The 20,038-nt window shown below is 40.8% G+C and overlaps 1 protein-coding gene across 1 annotated transcript in view; it reads right to left on the reverse strand.

The window, feature by feature from the left end:
• PLXNC1 (plexin C1) overlaps positions 1–20,038 on the reverse strand; it is a 70,540-nt gene that overhangs the window by 23,445 nt on the left and 27,057 nt on the right. Inside the window, exons 10-21 of the mRNA XM_059846787.1 lie at positions 16,321–16,460; positions 15,112–15,291; positions 13,780–13,867; positions 12,631–12,837; positions 12,324–12,515; positions 8,813–8,912; positions 7,672–7,773; positions 7,220–7,323; positions 3,468–3,509; positions 2,857–2,981; positions 2,111–2,309; positions 578–724 (exon numbers count right to left, since the gene is read on the reverse strand). Coding sequence (XP_059702770.1) covers positions 578–724; positions 2,111–2,309; positions 2,857–2,981; positions 3,468–3,509; positions 7,220–7,323; positions 7,672–7,773; positions 8,813–8,912; positions 12,324–12,515; positions 12,631–12,837; positions 13,780–13,867; positions 15,112–15,291; positions 16,321–16,460 — 1,626 coding nt within the window. The remainder of the gene's footprint in view (positions 1–577; positions 725–2,110; positions 2,310–2,856; positions 2,982–3,467; positions 3,510–7,219; positions 7,324–7,671; positions 7,774–8,812; positions 8,913–12,323; positions 12,516–12,630; positions 12,838–13,779; positions 13,868–15,111; positions 15,292–16,320; positions 16,461–20,038) is intronic.

Raw genomic sequence — 20,038 nt, forward strand, 5'->3', positions numbered from 1 at the left:
CCTTGAGAAAGGCAAAAACATCTATGGTAAAGTTCAGAAGCTTAGCTAGACTTCCCAGATATCTTGGTTTTAACCAAGCAACTAAGTAAAATCCACCATGCTGTAACCATGCTAATTTGAAGATGATTTGGTGCTAATAATATGGAAACCCACAGCAAATCATTGCCTGAAGAATAGTGACAAGTAAACACAATAGAAAAAACTCCTCTGCATTCCGTTCTTTCATTCATCCGTAAAGTGTAGTTCAGTTTAAATTCTAAGCATGTTTATATTTTTGTAGTATACTTTAAACTAGGAATGATTTTTTTAATATCCTGAGACTTCATTAAACCTACTCTTTGGTGATTAATGCATGCTGTGAAGTGAGGAGTAAGTGCTGTTTGTGAAATGTATATCAGAGAAACACCAGCTAGTTGAACTCTCACCATATTTGGAAACTTTGTCAGCAATAACAATTTTACTATCTGGGCACTTAACCACTCCCTTAGTGTCTTAGGAGCCTTATTTTAGCTTCTTAGAAACAGAGAAAACATTACAGCTGTCCATGCCTGGAGGAAACACAAGCTGGCAAACATACCACTGTTTTGAATTCAGACACTTGCCACAGCAGCCAGTCTTCGTTAAGAGTGTACAGGGCTTTGCAAGTTATTGCATCAACAGGTCCTTTGTTTATCCTCTGATTGAGGGTCGTCACCAGCAAATAGAAAGGTTCACCAATTGTCTCCTAGGTCAGGAAAAAAATACAAGAAACATTTCTTTTTGTATTCATTAAATGAGCATGAATAACTAGAAAAAAATCAAGTGTAACAAATGGTGTTATTTCCTTTTAAGTAACTCATTATCTTGCAATTAGAAAAGAAAATCCCTCCAAGCAGATTTATCTAGTTATTTGTTTAACCTCCATCTTTTGCTTTTCAGTGAGAAAGTCTGATGCAAATAGCAAGGGACATCTGGAGTGAGTGGCAAGATAGCTCACAGCCCCTTGCTGTGCACAAGCACACTACAGACAAGCTGCTCCTACTCCACCTGGCAGACATTTCCTAGTTCCACCAAAGAGTGGGTGGGGGGTGTGACATGCACATGTTCACATGCATCCTTCAGCTATTTCTTCCATTTTCAGTCTTTTGAGAAAACAAGCTAACAACTAGTTTCCTTTGGAATTGGTGTCTCCCCCTTTTTGTCTCTGAAAAATGTCTTGGGAGCAAGACGGTGGGACTTACCCTGGTGTATCAGCAAAAGAGGAAATGAACCCGGGGATTTCCTCTCCTGCCTAAACCCCAGGGCTCAGGAAAGCACCTGAGAAAGGAAGGATGTGTCTCTATTTCCACGTGACACCATTCCTGCAGCCCGGCTAAGGCGTCTCACTAGCACAGCTCTGTAAAAATGCCTGGTGCATTGAGAACATATCTCTGACAGTTCCTTGGCACTCTCCTCGGTTTCAGGAAACCACTGTGAACTGCTGAGCCTCAAACAATTCTGCTGCTCTACTAATGCAAGCACTGATGAGAGTGATACCAACAGGGGGATAGCATCACATTGATAAGAGAGACAGGAAGAGTAACCAAGCACTGAAACCAAAAACAAAGTGCTATCAGGTTACTAAAAGAAACAAACATTAAAATGAAACTAAATGCTTACTTTGTTTTCATTTGAAGTAATTTAGATTTTGAAATCTGAAATACTGCTTGGAGGTTGAAAAGTTTGGAAAGAAGTTTAGCTTTCCAAAGGATGGTACTCTCTAAATCTCCATTTCTTGGTAGCTTTCCAACAACTTGCATAGATACCACTGCATTTATCAAGTGTATCAGTCTTTTAATATGATCACAATACATCTCACTGGGCTGAAATGTCTGGTATGAGAAAAGGATATGCTGGAATTACAAAATTACCCAAATCTTGGCCAAATACATGACACAACCATTGCTTGGAGATGTGCTCTTTTCCTGCGTTCTGCTGATGACAGCCAGCTAAGCCACCTAAACTATGCACACTCATAATGCTAAATGCTAGACTGAATGCTTTAAACTGACCCCTCTGACAACTCCTATGGAAAAAAATCAATTAAAGGAATTCTCTGCATATCTTATGCAGTAAAAAGATGGACACGTACCCGGAGAAATCCAGAGAGACAGACAGACATCCAGTTTGTCAGCAATTTTTCTACCACAGATTCAGTTCGTCTGAGCAGGAGCTTAGGCTGCACGTTGCTCGATTGCTCCATCAAGTCCCTTGTCAGTACTTCCAAAATATGGGTCAGATAAACTAGCTTAGTTTGCAATGCAATAGTCAAGAAGGATGCAAACAAGCACCTGTGGGGGCAAAAAAAAGAATGCTCCAATTCTGGAATTTCTCTTCCCAGTCATCTTTAATAAATGAAACACATTTTAGTGCAGTTCAAATCCTAATTTCTTCCTCCTTAGGCACATAAACTGTCCACTGTTCTCTATAAAAATATAAAAAATGCAAGTCCATCTGCTCTTGTGATTATTTTTTAAACACAGAATGTGTGTCTCTAAATTTAATTTTGCAGAACAACACCTGCTTCAGTGACAGAACATTTCTAAACTGTAGAACTGTTGATCTAACTGCAGGAAGTGTTTACAGTTTTGAACTGAGCTTTTCTGCTCCTTTGCCTCTTTGTTTATATGTACAAACATTCCAATTTCTCTTTAATTGCTTGTTTTAATGGCAATGTTTTTTCTTCCTCGGTGAGTACAGATGGAGAAGGAAAAATGCTCCAGAGTACTGCAAGCTTATTTTTGCAAAAAGTAGCAAATACATTTGTGTGCCACAACCCATGTTGTTTTTTCCTGCTAATTCTTTTTCTTGAAGATGATAAGCATAATCATACTATACCTGTCTTTCACAGAGAAATTTTTCTGCTTTTCAAGGGTGTGAATGAGAGTAACAAGAAAGTTCTTGTTACAAATTAAAGCATGCAACATGTTGAAGCTTTCATCCTTGCTCGTTTGGTCTCTGCTCTGGAATAGTTAAACAAAAATAAGCAAACTGTAGTTTGGCTATGATGGATTCTTAATGCTCATAAAAAATTGAAAGAAACATATGGGATAAGATCCCGACCTCATTCAAATCAGTGGGAATTTTGCATTTATTTATGGTGTCTCAGGATTTTACCAAAAATGCATTTATGTTTGTGTACAGCACAGAATATACACATGCAGAGCATACATTTTCTGCCCTATACACAAAGCAATGCTAATAGTTGAGTTCGCCCATCATTTCCCATGATGAGATTGTTTTATCTAAGTAAATACACATTGGATAACAGCACCTTACACTTCAAACTCCTTTTACATTTAAATCCATGTAACCCTCCTCAAGGAGGAAAGGGAGCATACTGAAAATGCAAGCTGATGTGCTCTAGGACAACACTGAGAGAAGGGATACAATCACTCTTGAAAAAAAATAATTAATTAATTAAGGCATATCACACTACTTCAGCTTACCTGGGGCATTTCTTCACTGAAGATGGATGCAAAGCCTCCTGACTAAAATATAAGGGGATATTTATCATTCACAAGTATACCAGAAGTTTCTAACACATGTATGTTTAACATGCCAAGCACGTTCCTGATACTACTCGAAACAAAACAATGGAAATGTCGACTTCTAGCAGATACAATATAAAAACTCTACACAGTAACTTCTGCAAAGTTGCTGCCAAAGCTCACTGGAAAGTGAACTCTCAAAAATGACCTGGTATCATCTTCAACCTGCTGTGTGTGTTACTCGATGCTGCTAAGCTGCACTAGCACAGCAGTCAACCAATGCTCCCCAGGAAGAGTGTGTGTCACTGTCATCTGCAAATGTGCTGGGGTGCTGCAGGCTGCATCCTTGCTGGCTGGCAGCGATAGCCTTGGGTACACAGGGCTGCTGTTAACCAAGTGACACTCGAGCTCATCTGCTTCCATTCATTGCAAGGCACACCATGAATATTCACTAAGGAACTCGCCAGGACGTCCATGCTGGCAGTCTCCACTGAGGCACAGGTGCCACCACACATCCAGTCCTAGCAAAAGCTCTCACACAAAAGGAAGCCCCCAAAGTTCTCAAATACCTTGTCAAAGCCTCTTGAGCAACAGTTCTACACCATTTACTGTCATCTGCCTTATTTGTCATGCTGGCAGCCCCTAGATTCCTTACAGAACCACAGAATGGTTTGGGTCATAGAGGGACCTTAATGATCATCTAGTTCCACCCCACTGCTGTGGCTAGGGTTATCTTCTACTAGACCAGGCTACATAAATCCAATCTAGCATTGAACATTTCTACAACTGCTCTGCACAACCTGTTTCAGGGCCTTATCATCATCATCATAAGAAATTTCTTCCTTATGTTCAATTTAAATTTATCGTCTTTCAGTTTAAAACCATTAGCCCTTGTCCCATCACTACAGGCCCTGGTAAAAAGTTTGTCTCCATCTTTCTTGTAAGCCCCATTTTAACTGAAGGGCTGCCTTCCTTTCTGAAGGCTGAACAATCACAGTTGGCTCAGACATTCTTCATAGAAAAGATGTCCCGACCTTCTGAGCATTTTCATCCCCCTCCTCTGGACCTGCTCTAACAAGTCCATGTCCTTCTTGTGCTGGGGAACCTCAGAGCTGGATGCAGTGCTCCAGGTGGGGTCTCACAGGGCAGAGAGTGACAATCACCTCCCTCAGCCTTCTGGCCATGCTTCTTTTTAATGCAGCCCTGGGTATGACTGACTTGGGGCTGTGAGCACACACTGGCATCTCACATCTAATCTTTCATCTACATACCTAATTTTTCTATTCTACCCTACCAAACTCTTATTCCTCTTCCTCCACTGGCTATTCCCATTTCTCCAGAACTTCTTTAGCAACTCTAACACCAACTACCAATAAAAGATACACACACACACACGCGCGCGCGCGCACACAGAGTAAAAGAAACTCTGAAGAACTGTGTTAAAGATTAAAAATGTCTGTGAACAGGGATCAGGGATTGGAGCATTAAACCAAACAATTTGTGAAATTGAAGGAAAACAGAAATAATAAGATGAATTTAACAAGCAAAGCAAAAATCAGGCTTAGCATCAAGAACATTTTAAGAATAGATATAATATCCATTTAAGATCTACAAGCATTAAAAGCTATTAAGCCAGATCAAATATAGAAAACTGAAACAGTGGGAAGCAGAACAAAGATGGGGTGGATCACTCTTCATTTTAGGTATGGGAGTCCCTCTTTAAGCAACTTGTCCCATCCTAAGGGAGGTGCCTCATACAAATGGGATGAATTGCTTTCCTGAGCTGCCCATTTCTGCACTGACTACAGAAGATGCTCAGTCAATAGCTTCAATTTCCATGCTTAAACAGCTTAGATTGGATGAGACAAAGCCCATCAATCACACTGGAGAGCACAAAGAGTGCAATATGGACATCATTCAAACGCATGTGGTTAGTGAAGGAAGTGTGGTTTGTCACTTTGACCCTCCTGTCAACCCTTCTGACACTCAGTTGCAATATACACCCCACTGGTTTCTCTGTTCTTCTATAATATTTGTTCAGTGGAGCACTGCTTTTCTGCTACATTCACACAGCACAAGGCATGTTTGGACACTACTGCAATGTACACAGTAAGTACTTAGCAGAAGAAATTGGAATACAACAGTTTAAGTAACTTGCCTGACACAGTATATTTGTAGAGAGCTAACAGTAGCAAGTGTACCTTTGTGGGATAAGTATATCAAACTGAGACAAAATCCAACTGAAATAATTTCCAGGATGTGCAGTGGCATGAGACTCACCAAGGCAAAACAGGAGCCCTTCCCATGTTTACTTTACAGACTGCAGCAGAGTGGCAAATTTTATACCTTTTTTTTCTTAACTTTTCATTTGCATAGAGGACAGCATTTCCACTGAGTCAGCTTCTACAGACTATTACTGTTTTGACAAGGGAAAGTATAGGAAAAGGTATATTTTTAAGAATAAAACTGCCATTTTAATGCTAATATGCCTGGCAACAAAACAAACAGAAAGGAAAGAGATGCAGGAAGTAAAGTTTCTTTTCCACTTTCTTCAAACTACCTGGTGACCCTCTAAAAATTAGGCTGGGGGCATAACAGTAGTACCAGCAGAGATATTCCCAGTGTCCTTTGGTGTGACAATTGGACTCAAATGATACAGAGATTTTACATATGCAATTGCTAAATATTATTCTGCCTTGGTGTCTGGTATTTGGCAAAGATCCTGATTCTGCACTACCACATGTATTTAACTTTATCACAATAGCCTTTGCTAGGATCACAAACAGCAATGAAGTGAAGCAGTGTGCAGACTTGGCTGCAGCAGTGATGAGTAATACATGAAGCCTGGTAGATAATTCACATCCATATCAGTTATGCCCTAAACTAACCAAACTTCTGCTTCCTGGTGTCAGTCATACAGGAAAATGTCACCAGCTGAGATCACAGCTTCTGCCAACTGGATAAATGCTCATAAGCACTGGTTACCATCACAATATAATATTGAAAGCTGTGGCAAAGGCACTTATCAGCCTCATAAGGTACCACACAGGCAAAAAAAAAAAAAAAATAGTAAGAGAAGTAAAACATTCAAGAGAACACCTCTTTGGTCATCTGATGCAGTGGCACACACTGCTTCAATGAACACTGAAAATATCTGCCCCTAAACTGGAAAACACTTAACTACTTATGCCATTTCTAAGCATTTCAGCTGCACCCCTTTGAATCAACATCTTACCATTTCTGTCAGCACCTTGGTGTAGAAAGTCAGCACCATCTTAGAGCCATTTCTTCATCCCACAAGTCTAATTAGGAAGTGTCATGATGTTGGCTAGCATGTTAGTTAGCCTGACTGTTACTTTAATTAGCTACAGCATTGGAAGTGAAAGCATGGAACAAAAAAAAGCAATGGATAAATTATTGCTCAGTTAAGATCGCCTGAAAGGCAAGCAGCTCAGTGAGGCTGAACAAAAATAAATGGACACACACAACCCTTGGAAATTCAAGAATATTGCTTTATCTACAGCACAAAGTCTTGGCTTAATATAGAGATATATTTAAGTGTTCTTTGGTAATTCTTGATTTAAGAAAAGTTTCTTGTGAGAACAAAGTGCAATTACTGTGTAGTACTTTTTTAGTTATTTGATCCTGACCTTCCTCAGTTTTTTTACTATTAGTCAGGGCTGACAACTGAAAGACTTGTAAACATTTACCTCTGGAAAGAAAGTTCTAAGAGCAAAGTGTTTGTAGTCAAGGAAGGGAACCGTTCCAAAACTGTCCACCACATCTAATTCATCCATCTGCAGTTCAGCAAATCCTGAAAAAGCACCCCCCCATCCCCATCCAGAGAGTTAGTTTAGTTGACACAAAATCACAATTATAACTTGGCCCCAGTAGATATTCCTTCAAAAACAGTTTTCAGGGAAAAGGGGCTGTTTTTACAGCTGAAGCCCTTCTGAGCTGGAAAGTAGCAATCTACTTTTTTGTTGAAGGAAATACTACATGCAATCCTATTAGCTCAATGCTATCTGCTACTGCAGTGCATCCAATATTAAACAGGAACTCTGATACAACACAAAAATATTCTAACAGCTACGAAAGGAAAATGTTTACATAATGTGAGCTTCTTGACAGTTTCAGTTCAGAAAATAAGCTGCAGACCTACCCTCGCGTATTTCCTTCCGAATCTCATACTCCAGCAGCTCAAGTTGCTGACTCTGTTTACGAGTTAACTCTTTGGATTTGTATCTAGTAACTATGAATGCCGCTAAAAGGAAGGAAAAAAGACTCTGAGGACAGAAATCACAGAACAGAAAACTCCTATAAAAGACATAATTTATTATCTAGAAACTTAAAGGTTAATGCATATTTGCACAATTAGTGTTTTATTGTTGTTCCTGCACTAGTACCCATGAACCCCACTTATCTGGATATCTATATATATCCCAATCTTTAGAGAAATCATTCCTTTTAACAAGGTCTTCAGCTGTCAATCCAACTTTATTTGAAAATGCAGCACACCCTGTTATATACAGCCTGCACAGTGAGACACAGACTCTAACAACCACTTCTACTAACAGCAACCTACTTAAGGTAGCACTGATTAAACAAAAAAAACAGTTTTGAAGAGAAAATCCACTTACAAATTGTTAACTTTTCTAAAGCTTATTTAGAGAGAATAAAGGCATGACATATGGCTCCTTTTTAAAATGAACTTCTTCAAAAGAAAGCAATCAACCAAATGAACAAACCCCTACACTTATTGAAATAAACTGGATTGACAAATTTATCAAATATATAACCAGGTAAAAAGACTCAGAAAAAAAAAAAAGGGAGCACCAAGAAGAGAAGGGGATAACTATTTACCTCCCTCAGTTTAGTAATGACCCACAAAGTCATGAATCATCCAAATGAGACTGAGCAGAAACACCACGGACACTGACTGAGGATAAGCAGTTTGTAGGGTACGTCTGCCCCCAGGACAGGAGGGTAGCTGAGCTCTGACAGCTGGAAGGGACCAAGCTGTGACTCAAGGATGTCAGTTCTGTAGCTTGCTTCATGAAGTGAAAGTGAGCAATCCCAGCAGAACAGACAGAAATACTGCCTTGTAACATGCTTGTGACGTGCTGCTGTCTGACAATTAGGACCTCACCACCAGAACAGTTAACTTTGTCCACTCTTATAGGGAACAGGGTAAAATCACCAGACTGTTTGTGACAGTTCCAGACAGGTGAGTTTGTATAGTGTCTGTGCCATGATCATACCCTTCAGCAAATCAAAAGCTGATAATACATTATTGTACTTACCTATAATGACGCCCACCACAATAGGTAGCAAAATAAGAACATATAAATATATGTGTGATGATGTTGGTTTGACTTCATGCTCAAAATTTCCTAATTTGACCTGAAGAAAAGCAATGGCTGTGTTAATAGAGGACAGGCATTACATCAATACCTAAAATGACATTTAATGTATTTTAAAAAGGTAGTTAAGGCACATAAGGACAATGGTAGATTATTGGGAATAATAGCAGAGGTTCAGCAAAATGCACATGAACCAACATTAACTTAACTGTTACTGTATTTGATGTTTAAGCAGGGTAACAGAGCAATGATGAAAAAATGTAGAAGTCCTTATGTACCACCAAATTTTGTCATGCTCTTGCTGCAAAGTAGAGCCCTCAAATGAAAGGCAAGATGTGGCCTTCAGCTGGGCCAAGTGTCTCATGCACTCAGAGTCGCCGCTAAACATTTTGGCATTTTGAAACAAGGAAGGCATGTGTTTGCACTCACAGTGTTACTCTGCTGAGCAGAAAAGTAAGGTAAGACTCATAATAAGAATGAGGGAAGTAGAACTTTTCAGAGACACCTGGCCTATAGCCCTCTTCCCTATTTCTCTGAGGAAGTTTCAACCTCTTTATGTAGGACGTTGTTCCTGAGGGTCGTTAAGAAAAAATGCAACATACGATACATGTACAATATGTACATGAAGGTGTTACAATACATGTACAACATCCCCAGCCACGGGTTTGTCAAAGGCAGGACAGGCATTAATTCTTAGGGATACATGAAAGTGCTGAAGTCTGCCAAATGCCAAACTGAGGCATTTACCACTGATAATTATGGCAGAAGAAATTTCACAAAGGAGGATCTGAAAGAGGACTGCAAAAGCACATAAATAAAGGGTAGCTAAAACTCTAAACAGGCTAGACATAAAAATATGTTTTGGCACATAAAAAGAATACCACCAAGGGCCAGGGATAGAAATGAGCTTGAGATAATTGAAAAGGAGGGTTGAGTTGAAATTATTTTGGGTTACAGCAGGGAAGGCAGAGATCTGGTGATTGCAATCAGTGGCTTGTCACAGGAGGTGAGCAGCCAGGGCAGCTGCAGACTGCCAAATGGATACTCACATCACAGCTATACAGACACAAGCAAGCAAAAAAAACCCCACAGGGCTGGAAGGATACAGCCTTTATATTTCCAGGGCTACAAGGAACAGAAGACAAAGCAGATCTATTTCCTTCATCAAATGTTACTTCTTCCTCTGATGTTTCTATGTTTTCAGAGTTCCTAGGCAAAGTTCTTCCGGTCTGTGGCTTCCTTCTGTGACTTCCCATTAGCTTTTTCCAAGGCTCAAATGCAATAGTGGCTAAATACATTACCCATCCTGTGCTAATACATCTACTTTTCTAGACTTCTCAGGTCCAACTGAAGACTTCCTAAAGCAGAAATTTCTTTTACTCGTCCTTGTTTATTGAAAAGTGAGACAAAGCATTCGCTTAATTATCTGCTCATATTTCTATTATCTTTATTCTTCACCATAACCTTCCTATCTAGTGGTCTCATTTCTTTCCTTATCTTTTTTCTTGCTTATGAATCACAGACTATGTAAGGTACACCTGAATTAATCCAATTCCTATTCCTAAATTAATTTCATTTTCCTGCATGACATTATAAAACCTTCTCTGGCCCAGTAATGCCTCTGAGCTTTATGTCATCAGCAAGTGTTAGCAGTGCATGCCTTATTTTTGTGTTCAAGTCAGTGGTGATATTAAAGAATATCTGTATGAATATCAGCATTGCCCAGAGCCAGCTCCCCACACACAGCATGTGATTTTTCTAACCCCTGGTGCCCTCATAATCACCATGTTAAATAGTTTACTGAATGACTTCCAGGTACATGCGATCTATAGCTTTTGTGTTGTTGGGAAAATCACTCATCTTAGAAAATAAAGATATCTAGCATGATCTGCTTTCATTAAAAGGATTTTGACAATTATCCCATTTTCCACTTACCTCCAGGTCTTTCATGAGTAATTCAGAATATATACTCAAGTGTTACATAGAGCTAGGATTAAATCAGCAAGCCTCCATTTGCCTAGGGTTTGGGTTTTTTTCCAATTTAAAATACTGGGTTTTTATTTGCTGCTCTCCAGTCATACAGTACGTCTCCTGACCTCTGTTTTATTTAAAATCTTTCCTACTAAGCCTACATTGTCATGTGTCAGTTTTCCCCTAGTGCTATGATGGGAATGATCCTGCTCCTGCTGTCTTGAGCCTTTTGATCTATCTGAATCTTCTTTCTGTCACAAGAATGGCATTTTCTACTCTGACACCATGCAGACTGATCATTCTGTCTTTGAACCCACACTCAATATCTTCTTTCTTCTGGAAAACTAAGGCCAGAAATACATTTATTCTTGAGTCAAACTTATATTTTATACCCATCTTATCCTTTTTTCCGTGGCCCTGCTTCTTCTATGATGATCTATTCATTAGGTTTTACAAAAATGTGAGGATTTGCTACTTCCATATTTTTCTTATGTTGGAAAAAAAATTTTCAGGTACTAGAAGTGCAATGGTACATGATAACTATTGCATTTGATTTGCTTTAGTGAAGTGGTGGCCTTTCTATGACAGTCACTTCTATGAAGTTTGCAGGATAAGCATGTGATAGAGCAGGGCAACACTGATTTTTAAATGCAACAGCAAATTCAGAAAGGCTTTTCCATGCCATAACTGGCTCAGATGGCAGGATCCACAGATGGGGGATCAGTTAAAAGTGATAAAAAAATCAAGAATAGCTTTGTTAATCTTTACTATGAGCCATATGCCTTGAAGTCAATAGAGTTATTTCAGTTTTATACCACCATACACTGCAATAAGAGTCTGGCATAATTTTTCTCCTTCATAAACGGTAGTCATAGCATTTAAAAATTTTGTATGTTCATCTTATTCATGGAGCAAATATCTTAAGCTGAAATTCAGCTTTGACATCCATGCTAATGTCCTTATATTTGGGCCTGGCTTTGTGCCACATGCTCAAAGCATTTTAGCTTTCCCAGTGCACATTGAATTTCACTCCCTTTTTCATCCAGAAAAGCCTTCTGTCTCATTGGTGATCTCTGAGACAGATCCTTACTTACTTTAGTAGGAAAAAGTGACTGGGAGAACACAATCCTTTTCCTTGTGGCCACACTGGAGAATTAGATTGCTTAAAGATCTAAGATGAAGGGCTCTCCTGGAGACAGTGATGCTGTTCCAATGATGTCTGCTCTGCAGATAAGAGGTGTGACAAGCTGCTGCTCTCCTGGAGCTCAGCAGCAGTGAGTTCAGCTCTGCCTGCAAAGCTTAGCTCTGACACCACCCCGCAGAAAATGAACTCAGTGGTACCTAAGCTAGGCAGGCATGCTTAGGTATAAGGAAGAAAACTGTACTACCAAGTACCATTACAACAATAATGATACATTGCACTACTTTTGTATAAACATTCCAACACTGCTGAATTGCAACAAAAGGGATTTCTACTTACAAAAACTTTCACAGTGGAAAAGTCAATCTTGTCGGTTCCTTCCCTTTTGAATTTGCACAGTATGGTGCTGCGGTCTGGCTTTTTGGTAATATTTTGGACACTGAACCATATCTTTTTGGTCTGTGCACCAGTGACATATGATAGATAAACCTCTACCTCTGTTTTAGAAATATTCAAGTTATCATTTTCTTTCTAGAGGGAAAAAAATTGAAGTCAATGATCAGTCACTAAATGCAGTAAGAAAAAAAAAATTATCTCCAAACACTATTTTAAATTAGGCACTGTAGTTTATTATGTCAAAACTTACATATATTTTTAATTCCAGATCAGGATCCAGTTCAGTGTGCAGCTGGTAGTTAATGAACACTGGGTCTGGGTGATAGTGTAATTTGACACATGGTATAAAGGTAGAATCCACTTTTAACATCATATCAACAACTTTACCCTCTGTTGCATGGCTCAGGCTTGGCGTTAAATAATGATATTCAGATGCATTTCCAGGACACCTAGAGACCTAGAAATGCAATAGCAAAGCTCTCACAGTCATTAAATACTCAATGGTGGGTACAATCACAAACAGAGGCACTCAAAATTCATTTTAATGTCTTCCTGGCTACACACAGCTACTTGCTAAACCTCTTCTCTGAGATCAGGGCTGCATGCAGAGCACCTGAAAAAATTTCTGTGTTGAGCCCATGTCTATCTTTAAGTGCATTTGTCACACACTCTGCACACTGCTTTAAGGCTGATTGCTCACTGCTAAGGTAACTATTTCCTGCAATGAGACAGGAATTGTAACAATGAATTTTCCTTCTTTCCCCTAAATGCAGGTGACAAGAGAAGAGTAAGACAAGGTCTCCAGCACTCCTATGAATTTGCCCTTTCTAACTTAATTCCTGAGAGAAGGGGTTGCTACAGTCACCGTAGCATTGGGTCATTGTAGCACTGGGTCATTCTTTACTCCACTGGGTGATTCTGCTGTGTTCTGGTCTCTGTGCTGCAAGGGTCAACAAAGTGCTTACCTCCTCACAACCTTGGAGAAAGGGTTTCATCCCAACATCAGCTCCAGCCTCAGCTGCAGCATCAGCTACCCCTCTTTGAGGCAGTGGTATCATTTGAGCTTTCTGCACAGAGCCAGAGGGAAGTATAGCACCCCCTCCTCCAACACACCCATTTGTGGAGACTAGGGAGACTCAAAAAGGACAGATTTGTCCCTAGAGCATAAAAAAAGCTCAGAGAATTATGCAGGAGAGCAGCTTATGTGTATTTGTGATTCTGTACTAAGAATGTGTATAACTGTAATCCTGTAAGTGGTCATATTTATTTCAGCAGGGTGACTGACATGTCTGTGCAAGTGGTTGGAAATTACTGAGGTCTCTTCTCCTCAAACCTTAGGAAAACAACCTAATGCATTAAGAGACCTCTATTTGGTATTATAAAGGAGGTTCAGACTTACTGTGAGGTTTGATCTCTGGTCATCTGAAATAATCACACTGTCCACCACATTAAAATTTCTACCAGTTGTAGTAATTTTGCGACCACCACTGCAAAAACCAAAGCAAAACAAAACATAAACAAATGTGGTGAGAATATTATCGCTCTTCCCACAGACATGTCCTGCATTGAGGTTTCAGTTGTGAATAAACTACTCAAGTGCATTTTGCTTTGGTAGCAGACAACATGATAAAGTTGAACTGCAGAACAAGATACCTTGAGCTATAACAGTGTACTTCCACTATTGGTAAATACTTTTGCTACCCCAAAACCACATTAATTGATTGCATGCACACGCATACTCCTTTTCAGGCAGTCTTCACCTTTTTTTCTATTTAAGCAGCCAAAGAACTTGACCATGATTTAATATTCTGTCTCAAAGAAAGAGCATTGTGGTGTTTCACTGCCCCAGCATGGCCCTGCCTGTGCTTAATTCTTGTCTTCTTCAGGACAAGCTCATCGTGCCAGGCTCCTCACAGGAAACGTTCTCGGCGGTGCTCAGACCATCTGTCTCAGCACACAATGCTGCTTTGTGTCTGAGGGCTGGGGCTCACAATCTCTGCTCTACAGAGCTGGAGTGGCTTAAGGTATTATTAATATCCAGCTGCCTGAACTGCCTCTCACCTGGAGATGAAGGCGTGCATCCTGGCTGCTTAGCTGCTGCAGCTGCCAGCCCAACCCATTACCTCAAATCCTCACTTGACCAGACATCAGGTTCAGAACGTGAGAACAGGTAAAAACTGTGAAAGCAGAGGGACAAGTGGAAAGCTGTGCCAGAGAATATCTTTAAATCCACCCTGTAAGTCTTTCACCAGGTCTGTGAGTCTCCCACAGAACACAGCAAAGGCTTGAAAAGGGCTCTTTTGGCTTTAGGGAATCACACTGTAAAGCAAGTCCGTATACATCAGTGCACTGATGATTTTCACTTCACTTCCAATCCACTGATACTTTATACAGTTTCACAGATGAAGGCTGTATTAGCATCAAGAAATCAAATTAATTGGAGTTAGAATTTATGCTATCCATATTTTGGGTTTAGGTTTAGTAGAAATAGACTACTTTTGACTTCTATAAAGGAGACCTGAGGTAGGCAGAAGTCTACAGAATCCATCTTGCAGCTACTATGACCCTATCTATTAAATCACTTCACAGGCTTAAATTTATCCAACACAACAGGTTACAGCAGTCTTCCAAGCTTGCTTCAGCTGCAGTCTGGCTAAGGAAGAAGGCTCATATAGGCTCAGTGCAATTACATTTGAATAAATACATAAAAAGTACAGAAAGACAAACTTACCTGATCCAGGAGGTATTTGGTGTGATTCTAGAACATGATGGCAGAGAAACATAATGCAGGGTCATTGGTGGTGAACATTTTTTCCCATTAGCCTGGATACATATACTTTTGGCCTCTTTACGTGTTGGTGGGAGAGCAAATGTCATTTGTGTATCATTTAGCACATTTCTGACTTTAATGCTGGAGAAGAAATAAAACAAACACTGAAACACAGATGCCACTTATTGGTGTTACTACACGAAGCCTATAGCCTACAGCAAGAGATAAGGAGAAAAGAGAACTGAATCTCTGTCTGAGCTGCCAGATGGAGGTGGAAAGAGAGAGCAGGGAGTCGAAGAGACAAAGTAGGGCATCTTTTGAATGAAGTTGCTATGTGACAACAATCACACAAAACATATAGATAATGAACCCTGGGACGAGGCTACGTAATGCAATGTGTGATTTTGCTGTTTACTGCCGACCTCTCTGTGCTAACAGCATGCTCCATGAGCTAGTCAAGAATGAGAATCTTCATTTTCCTTTTCTTTCTGTTTTTTTTCTTTCTCTCTTTTCTCCCTTTTTTTCACTCCTTCCTCTTTCTCTCTAATTCCTGTCTTACCCTCCTTCTCTCCTTTTTTCTCAGTGGTTCCCTGAAAATTCATGGTTGAAGCAAAAATTGAACACTACCTTTTCAAGTGCTAGCTATGTAAAATGGGCTTCCTAATCACAGGCAGCCATTGCAGCTGCACCTGAAAATAACTGATTCAGAATAAGACTGCCTAATTATCTAGGGGCTTACACAGTGTGATCATCAACAGAGAAAAATAGGAGCTGTTGTACAAGAGATTTCATTCCCTGGCATGGTGTCTGTGCTTTACAAGCAGAATCCTAGAATATATGAGGAATATTTTGAAGCAGAGGAGATTCAAACAAAAAACTAAGGCTTTCTTGGTGCCTGCTAGAAGGCATAGAGAGCCACAGATAATAAATTATCCTACTGCTACTGAGAGAACTGGCAACCTGTCCATCCCTTGTGTTGTACTCAAATAACAAATCCATTTTCATCCTTTGGTAATTTAAAGTGAAAGTATAACTAAAGGAGTGCAGAGCATCCCCTGCTCTGCTGAGGAGAGGTATATGACAACTGTTCACAGAGCCATACTGCTAGAGCAAAATGGATATAATTTTAACCATGCAAATTAAATAGGGTTATTTTTCAGTTTAACTCACACGTCTGGTTTACAGCCAGTGATTCCAGTCAGTATCAGTTTTATGCCTGATGCACGTGTAAAGTTTTCTCCTTTGACTGTTATTTCACTTTTGCCTAACGTAGAAATCCACAAAGGTTCAATGGATTGAATGCTGATATGCTATTAGGAAAGAAAGCAAAACAACATCTGGTTATGAAAAGGCTGGGCAGATAAGCAACAGCTGTAAAAACAACCACCACTCAGGAATTCGGATTTTATGGCACTGGGATACATTTTTATTAATAATTTTAAATCCTGTTTAACTTAATTCTGGGAAGTACTGTCAATCACAACTTCATTACAAAGCAACTATTTTCGCCTACATATTTTATATTTCAATTTATCTCATAACAAAGTTGCCTAAAGGAATCACAGTCTGACATGCTGGAAGGTACGTAGCATAAAAACCCAGCTTGAAATGATACATTTCATGTGACCCCTGAAGAACTAAAAAAAAAAGGCAAGACAAAACCCATGGTGCTGTCACTATGAGAGATCAGATGAACAAATGAAGGCATCTTTCGTGACCTGAAAAGGGGAAGCAGGGTGAAATCCTCGAATGAAAATTTGAGAAAGCACCCCAGAATTAGCTTTACTAGAAAGTCTTTTCAAAGTCATACATAGAACTAAAGGTATAAAACAACTGCAGGGGAGTCTTTTGCTATCTTATTTTTATGCTAAGAGGTTCTCCAGCATTTAGAAAGAACTCTAGTTTGCTCTGATGTTGTCACAGTCTTGCAGAAAAACTGTGTTCTTCTTTGTCTACATTTACTTATTCTAACTTACTAACACTACTGAGCAAGAAGAGCTATTTTTTCCCTGCTCTATTCACTTGATACTTTTGACAGCATCTCATGTTTAATCAGTTTTGCTGCTTCCCCAGTTTTACAGTCACACAGACAGCTTCCTCTCTGTCTGTCTTTCAGACAACAAACTGAAACATTCAAAAAAACAGGAAAATACGCATGTGAAACCACAAAGTGTTTGGGACCTTCTCAGGCAAACCATGTTCAGCTTAACTTTAAACTGCTTGTACTACTAGCTTAATTTGAGTTTTTAGAGTATTCTGATTATCCTGATTTTTGTTGTGCATCTGTGGACACGTTCACTGGGAAGTTCAGCCTTCCTGATCCTGTTAAGGGTGCTGGTGCAAAGCTTCTAGGAAAGTCCATCCCATGGGTTTTTCTCACCATTAATAATTTCACGTACCCAAAGCAGCACTAAGACTTTGGGCTGGCAGCCTGAGGGGACCATCAGGGTCACAACACTTTGACCATTTCAAAAAGGTCCCAGCACATTGTCCCCACAGGCTGCCACAGTTCACTGAATGTCAGAGCACTCCAGAGCAAATGAGGCATCTGTCAGCACTGACTGAAAGCTGCAATTTGTGCCTTAGGAAAAGGCCAGAGAGTGCAAAGGCTGGGGCCAGAGGGCCTGTAAAAGGGCTCCAAGATGACCTCTTGTGTGGATAACAGGGGAAGGCAAAGGAAATCCCTCACAAACAGCCTGAGGGGGAAAATTCACTCCCACGATGATCTAGAAATCAGTTTAATCCTCAGGACAGGACAAATGAAGCCGAAATCTAAGAGATTAAAGCCAGCAAGCCACTATTGCTTTTCTTCACCTGCATCCTGTCCTTCTGCTTGTGTCCAGCCTCCAGTGCACCAAGGACAGTCAATATCCTCACACAAATTCAGAAGCCAAATACCACAGAAAGGAGGAAAGCACTGTTTTGGGTTCTCACCGGTAACCACCAGGGATCCCTGAAGCACCAGAACGCCACACGATCACACAAACACACGGAGACCCCGGACTGCAGCAGGGCCGGGGAGGGAAATGGCCGCACCCCTTGCTCGGGGGTGCGGTGGGAGGCTGCGGTGCCCCAGGGCTCCCCCGGCTCTCTCTGCCAGCACCTCACACCGCAGAGTGCTTCAGATGACCTGCCTTGCTTCTTTCCTTACACCGCAAAGAAATCCCGGAAAGTATTGTCCATGGGAAGTCCCCCTCCCCTCTGCAATCACACCTTCCCTGAGGCTACACAGCAGGGTCCTGCCTTGGCCTCCTGGAGTCAGTGCAGCCGCAGCACCGAGGCAAGGTGACCTCAGCTGCTCAAGAATCCAACTCCCACCCAGCTTGACTGCCATAATCTGCAATACTTGCCTCAGCAGCAAAAAAAACCAAAGATTTCCTCACTGAAAACAGGAAGGACCCAATGGCCTCACTGGGGCCTGCAGTGCCCATTTCCCCAGCGCCACACAGCCCCTTCTGACCTTCCAGCTGCTACATGGCAGGGGGAGCAATGCCCGTGGCAAGAGGGGCCACAGCAGAGAGGCAGAAGGATATTTATAAAAATCACTAGTTGTGAGGCATGTGATTAAAGTGTAAACATGCAAAGAGACATACAGAAAGTGTGCACCAGCTCCTCAGGTAATGTAAATCAGCACAGCCCTGTCAGCTTCAATAGAGTTCCATATTTCTGAGCTGCAGCCTCCTCCCCCCTCCCCTGGCCAGCCTGGCACTTCCCTGGGGCTGTGTGAGCCGTGGCAGCCACATCCTCAGAGGTGTGGTAAGCGTGGCTGCAGGTCTCAGAGAGGCACCTGGCAGCAGCCCAGGCTCAGCAGTGTCTGGAGTCCCTCTCGGGCACAGCCCCTCCTGCATTGCTAGCACAGGGCCCCGACGAGCTGGATGGGGGAACCAGCCCAGACAAACAATAACCTGCTGAAAGATAAGACTTATTTCCAGCCAAAGCAGCTCCCTAGCCAAGGGTACTCAATCCAAGCACTCCAACTGCTGCTCTGGCAGGGGAGGGGGAAGGTGCACGCATAGAAACCAGCAGCTGGAGTCAGGAGGAGGGCTGGGGCTGGCACTGAAAAAAAGTATATTAATCTAAATGCTCAGCTGGGGTTGTGGGAAAACCCAAATCCTCTTTCTCCACTCTCCAGTATGTTCTCCTTAAAGCATAAGCAGTCAAAGGAGAGCAGGATTTCAAATGCAATTTCAAGCTCTCTGAATGGATCAATCACTTCTAAATAAACATCTGCCTTTGCACTGCCTCTGGTGCTTTCACTGCCTTGTCCATCACTGTCTTTCCAAGATAAGGCATGTGGAAGAAAGCCATCTCCCAGGCAATTCCAACTATTTACCAATGTCAAATTAATGCACTTGGAAGCAGAGCAAAGAAGAATTTCCTCTGTTTCACCAGCCATAATGCTTTAAATGCAGATGAAATCCAGAATATTAATGTTCAGAAGCACAAGTATTACGATCCCACGCGTCTCTGTGAAAAACAAGATGTATTTTGTGATTTTGTTTAAGAAACATCAGCTGAGCAGCTGAATTTAAGAAGTAATCCCTGTCTTGAGAGGTAAAAGTTTGGGTAGTTCTAATGAAACACTTAGAGATAAGTCACTATTTATAACAACTATGCATCTATCACAGAAAAGCAGAAACCAAAGTGTAGGCAGCAAATTTCTACGTACTTACTCATCAGTCAGTTTTCTCTCCACTACTCATTTCTTTCCTAACACCTGTCATAAGCAACCACTGATAAAAAGATCACTCAGTTTTATGAGAAAATAAAAATATTTTGGTTCCATAAAGAATGAAGGGATAACCTTGTGGTTAAAGGGCTGACCTATGATCAGAAAGTTAAAGGCAGGCCTAAGAGACAAATCATTTAGACTGTATGCACACATACA

The sequence above is a fragment of the Haemorhous mexicanus genome, chromosome 5 (assembly GCF_027477595.1).
Source record: "Haemorhous mexicanus isolate bHaeMex1 chromosome 5, bHaeMex1.pri, whole genome shotgun sequence".
Lineage (NCBI taxonomy): Eukaryota > Metazoa > Chordata > Aves > Passeriformes > Fringillidae > Haemorhous > Haemorhous mexicanus.